Source organism: Epinephelus moara, chromosome 24 (genome assembly GCF_006386435.1).
Source record: "Epinephelus moara isolate mb chromosome 24, YSFRI_EMoa_1.0, whole genome shotgun sequence".
NCBI lineage: Eukaryota > Metazoa > Chordata > Actinopteri > Perciformes > Serranidae > Epinephelus > Epinephelus moara.
Genome location: NC_065529.1, coordinates 11,414,244 through 11,419,759, shown reverse-complemented (window position 1 = coordinate 11,419,759; position 5,516 = coordinate 11,414,244). Strand labels below are relative to the sequence as shown.

At 44.5% G+C, this 5,516-nt stretch overlaps 2 protein-coding genes across 2 annotated transcripts in view; one reads left to right on the top strand and one right to left on the bottom strand.

The window, feature by feature from the left end:
• The first annotated feature begins 309 nt into the window (after positions 1–309).
• LOC126386404 (protein SCO2 homolog, mitochondrial) lies at positions 310–3,087 on the top strand. The gene is made up of 2 exons (XM_050038727.1): positions 310–454; positions 1,715–3,087. Exon 2 carries the CDS (start codon positions 1,728–1,730, stop codon positions 2,559–2,561), a length of 834 nt encoding a protein of 277 aa, XP_049894684.1. The 5' UTR covers positions 310–454; positions 1,715–1,727; the 3' UTR covers positions 2,562–3,087.
• A 153-nt stretch (positions 3,088–3,240) lies between these two features.
• Positions 3,241–5,516, bottom strand: part of ncaph2 (non-SMC condensin II complex, subunit H2) — a 7,777-nt gene continuing 5,501 nt past the window's right edge. Inside the window, exons 15-20 of the mRNA XM_050038726.1 lie at positions 5,041–5,155; positions 4,736–4,828; positions 4,602–4,651; positions 4,290–4,391; positions 4,051–4,200; positions 3,241–3,603 (exon numbers count right to left, since the gene is read on the bottom strand). Of these exons, the coding sequence (XP_049894683.1) occupies positions 3,481–3,603; positions 4,051–4,200; positions 4,290–4,391; positions 4,602–4,651; positions 4,736–4,828; positions 5,041–5,155 (633 nt within the window). The 3' untranslated portion in view covers positions 3,241–3,480. The remainder of the gene's footprint in view (positions 3,604–4,050; positions 4,201–4,289; positions 4,392–4,601; positions 4,652–4,735; positions 4,829–5,040; positions 5,156–5,516) is intronic.

Genomic DNA, 5,516 nt, shown 5'->3' with positions numbered 1-5,516 from the left:
ACATAGATTTTACATCATTTTAATTTTGATTTAACAACTTGTATTTTTGTAATATGTAGTAATAATCTTTCTTTGGCTCCTGAGCTGCTGTAATCTAATGTTTCAGCCAGACTCTATTACTGTGGCGCCATCTGGTGGAGAGTTTCAGCCTCACAGCTTCATCAGGACAAACACGAATCTGCTGATTGTAAATACTGAACTCCGGAAATCTCTGAATTTACGTTTATGTGAATTGTAACTAAATTTATTGTTATTGTTAGTATCTAAATAACAGCTAAATAATTAATGTGTTTATTTAATACTATTTGTCATCGTCTCCGTTTTAATGAATCAGCTGATCTCAGAGCAGTTTTAGGTAAAGACAGTTCATGTGTTTCACAACAGCCGGTTCGACTTTTCTGTCAGTAGTTTCATATGTGAGCACAGAGGCTGTGTGTCTGTGTGGAGACTGAAGGTGAGTTATCATCATCATCATCATCATCATATATTAACCTACTGTGTCTGTTTGCTAAGAGCAGCTAACCTGTTAGCCTGGTGTGCTAATGCTCCGGTTTGTTATCGTTAGCTTCACGGCAGCAGGTTAAGGTGACTGCTTGTTACCGGACATTAGCTCCTATGGTACACTGCATTAGTTAGCCTTTAGCTATCTGTTAGCATTGAATGATAAACTGAAGTGTGTTTTTAATGTTGTAATCTGAACCAGTGTGCTAACAGACTGAGCTGCTGTCATTACCTACCGCTGATACCAGACGGCCACATCACGGTCATGTTCGGCTAGCCGAGTGTAGCGGTGATTTTTGTACTAGGCGTTAATAAAAGTAATGTATCGTATGATTAAAATGTGTAAAACCTCACCTGAGAGCAGGTGAACTTCTTAGCAACCATTCAGGAGGGTTCATGTCGATGTCAGGCGCGGTTAAAGTCACAAAACACGATGTGTTCCCATCAAGTGCAGGTGAATTTCATTAAATTCAACACTAACAGGTTAAAATTCAAAATGGCGCGGAACCATTTTTTTTTTCCCCGTAGGACGGCTACGACATGACCCGCCCTATCCTGCCTTACTCTGCCTCTGATTGGCTTACCCAGAAAGGCTGTAACCAATCACAGTCCTCATACTTAAATCCAACCAATCCGACCAGCAAAGACAACGAATCTAGCCAATCAGAGGGAGAGGAGGGCGGGTCATGCCTCCGACCACCGTTCAGTGCTGCCGTTCATGTGTGGATGTGCAATCTGTTAATATTAAACACCTTCCACTTATTTACAAACTCACAAAAATATTCTGAACATATAAAGCGGATCTATAAAATAAAAAAAAAGTAAAAAAAAAAAAAAAAAAAACCAAAATAGTTATATATTAATTTTACGCACAAATAAAGAAAATAAATGTATTAATTTAAGTAATTTAATACAGTTTCAAAAATAAATAACACATTTACCTGAATAGATAAAAAAGAACTGGATTCACAAATATGTTCAAAAGTTGTAAATGTTAGCAACATAATTACAAATGCTTCTCATTTATTCATAAATTAATTAAATGTATTCACAGCTTTTTTGTTTGTTTTTGTTTGTATGTACCAACTGAGGGTATTTATACTTTAGTACTTCCATATTATGCTACTTAAAATATCACCGTATCTCAGAAATATTGTACTTTTTGACGGCACCACATGTGTCATATTACCACACTGGGTTGTGTCTGTTGCAGGAGGGCGTTAAAGATGTTGGGGCTCAGGTGCATTGTGGGCGATCTGCGTGCAGGAGGAAGACTCCTGAGAAGTCTCCCTCACATCCAGAAGACGTCCATGTCCTCGCTGAGCCCACAGAGTCGACCCATCAGACTTCCTCTTCCTCCTCGTCTTCCTCAGGTGACCCGCAGGTGTTTGAACTCGTCTGTGTCTTCTGCTAAAGTGAAGCTGAGGACTCGTCTGGCGGTGACTCTGCTGTTCGGCGGCGGCCTGCTGGCCGTGTGGTGGTACGTGCACTCGGAGAAGCAGCAGAAGTTGCGTCGGCAGCGGGTGGAGCAGCTGCAGCAGGTGGCTCTGGGTCAGGGCACCTTCAGCCTGCTGGACCACCGGGGCCAGCGCAGGACCAAGAAGGACTTCCTGGGCAGCTGGGTCCTGCTGTACTTCGGCTTCACACACTGTCCTGACATCTGTCCCGACGAGCTGGACAAGCTGAGCGCCGTGGTGACGGCTCTGGACCAGGACGCCTCGCTGCCACCCATCCAGCCCCTTTTTATCACTGTGGACCCCGAGAGGGACGACGTGGAGGCGCTGGCCCGCTACGTCAAAGACTTCCACCCCCGTCTGATCGGACTGACGGGGACAGAGGAGGAGGTGAAGCACGCGGGGCGGGACTACAGGGTGTATGCCAGCCCGGGACCCAAAGACGAGGACGGAGACTACATCGTGGATCACACCATCCTGATCTACCTCATCAGTCCTGACGGGCTGTTTCTGGATTATTACAACAGGATGAAGAACCAGGAGCAGATCAGCGAGAGCGTCAGGAACCACATCAACAACTACGTCACACTGTCAGCTGAGAGTTAGAGTTTCTGTCTGGAGCCACATCAACAACTACGTCACACACTGAAGACTCAAACTATAGATTCTGTTTTGAGTCCTGGAACACTGAAACTGTGAGAGCTTCTTCAGCTTGTGCAGTGACCTGAAACTCTAAATCCTTCTTAATTTAAAATATATCCTCTTTTGTAACGCAGGTGGAATTCATGCACTCCTATTATTAAAATCATGTTCTGAAAAATGATTTGTGAACATTAATGTTCAGAACAAAGCAGTGAATATTCTGTCAGTGTTTCCAAATGTCGGATGTCAAAGAGCAGAAACAGAGTCGGAGGGTTTCATGGTTTTTTTCTCCATCTGTCTGGTCCCATGTGATCAACCTACTGTTTATTTATCCTGCAGTAATCAGTGTGTAGCTGCTGACATGTTGAGGCAGAGGGTACTGTCTGTAGCTCTGGTTGAGGGTGAGAGGCTGTCAGCAGATAAACAGAGATCTGTGTGGGTACATGAGACCCTAAAAAAGAGGCTGGATCATGGGGAGTACCACCAGTTGGTCCAGGAGCTTCTCCTCCATCATGGACGTTTACAGGCAGGTTTTAGGATGACTCAGGGGCAGTTTGACAACCTGCTGTCTATCATCAGGCCGTATAGCTCTTAAATCATCCCACTGGACAATGGGGGAAAGATGGAGATGACACGGGGCGCGTTTCTGCTCAAATTCAACAGACAGTGTTTATTACAAATATAAATGACGATGGGAAAAATATTATATCATCAGAGACGAGCTTTTATAGACAGATCATGATTCAATTATTAACTGAATCAAAAGAGACACAGTTCATCAGACAGACAAAGAAGGTCCTTAGAGAAAACTGAAGAAGTAAATAAGCCGTGTATTTTATCTTTACTGACGCATGAGGTGATGATGTCATGAGCTCACAGAGTTTCAGGGCGCCAGACATTTGAATCTGTCTGTGGCTCTGTCGGTGCTGAGCAGCGTCAGTCCCATCGTGTCCAGGCTCTCCTCCAGACCGGCAGCACTGTCCACCTCCACCGTGTGGTCGTTGGCCTGAGACACCACAGGAAGTACGTTACTGTTCTCATACACACAAGAACATCTCAGTTTACAGGCTTTAATATTTTGGGTTTTCTGGAAGATTATCTAATGTTGTTTTTATTTATTTCATCAGTTTTTCCTCGACAAAAATCCTGTTACAGGAAATAAAGAAAACTGAGGAGTTTCCTGAGGAAGACTGTGGTGATTTAGTGATGAAGAAACTGCTTCATGATCATCACGGTCCAAACACACATGAATCTAAAGAAAGGTGGGATTCAGACTGAAACTACATTTATTCAGGATTATTTCTCTTATTTATCAGTGAATTACAGTTTTAGTGAGAACATGAAGAAGAAGAAGAAACTTTCATGTGAATCGTTCCTATAATTAGTCTGAGAGAAATATTTGAATCTAAAATCAAGTGAAACCCTCAGTGAACATGTGAGCGCTGATATTTACCAGCTGCAGTGAAGCCAGCAGATATTTAGAAGCTTCAACGTTGTCCAAACCCGCCACGATGGAGGCGAAAGATCTGCGCTGCCCCACGCTGTTCAGCGCTCCCACGATCCTGTCGCCATAATCGTGGATGTCAAACACCGGACGCTCCTCCTGAAAAACACCACAGACAGGAAGTGACACAACAACAACAACAGGATGTTTACAGCTGATGGAGCAGAGATGACGTGTCTGTGTGTCACCTGTTGCGCCAGCACAGGGCATATCTTGTCCTCCCACTCTTTGACTCTTCGAGACAGAGCCGTCTCCTGAGTGTAGCTTTGGCTGTTCACCACCAGCTGCTCCTGGACCAATCAGAGAGAGACGCACACAAAGGGTTAACGTCAACACTCAAATACATGTTTAATTATTGAAGTTACTGACGGAGTTGTTTATCACTGCTCCATCAATTTTAACACATATTATTTCCTCTCTTCTCTTTGCTTCTGACTCTTGAGCTGCTGTAACGTGTGAACTTCCCCAGCGTAGAACCAGTCAGAGTATTGATCTCTTACCACACGCAGCTTCACCAGATCTTCATAACTCAGCTCGTCTCTCTCAGCGTCTGCAAACACAAAACATTCATGTGTTCATCATCTGCTGTAAATGAACCTATTAAAACTTTAAATCATGGCCACATGTTTTTCACCTGGCGATATGAAGTCTGGTCCTCCACCAAACTCAGCTGGGAGGTCGTCAGGAAACGCAGCCTGTTCGTTGTCCGAGTTGTCATCGTCACCACCTTTTAAAGATTATTTCAAATTTTAATCTCCAACACAAATAAACTACATTTAATCCACCAGCAACAACTGCTTCAGATACACCTCCTGACAGAGTGTGTGTGTGTGTGTGTGTGTGTGTGTGTGTGTGTGTGTGTGTGTGTGTGTGTGTGTGTGTGTGTGTGTGTGTGTGTGTGTGTGTGTGTGTGTGTGTGTGTGTGTGGAGCAGTTTTACCCAGCAGGTCGGGGTGTCTGAAACCATCCACAGGCTCCTCCCCCTGCTGCTCTGGCCCCGCCTCCTCTGGCTGCAGGTAGGTCCTCATCAGTTCTTCATCAGAGACCACCACACCCTGAGTGACATCACACACCACATCACAAATGTTGGAATTCTTTGCAAGTCGGAGTCGATAATTCCAACTCCGTATTCCCAACTTCAGATCTAAAATGTCCCGGTGCACCTGCTCAGGAAAACATGGACGCCTGCAAGAATCAGTTACTGCGGCGTATTACTGTCCCACTGGTCTTTGCTCGTTAAGCACATTAAAGGGATAGTGCGCCCAAAAATGAAAATTCAGCCATTATCTACTCACCCATATGCCGAGGGAGGCTCAGGTGAAGTTTTAGAGTCCTCACATCACTTGCAGAGATCCAAGGGGAGAGGAGGTAGCAACACAACTCCACCTAATGGAGGCTGACGGTGCCCCAGATTCA

Excerpts from the sequence above, each read along its gene's own strand:
- LOC126386404 (XM_050038727.1), top strand. The coding sequence starts at position 1,728 with ATGTTGGGGCTCAGGTGCATTGTGGGCGATCTGCGTGCAGGAGGAAGA.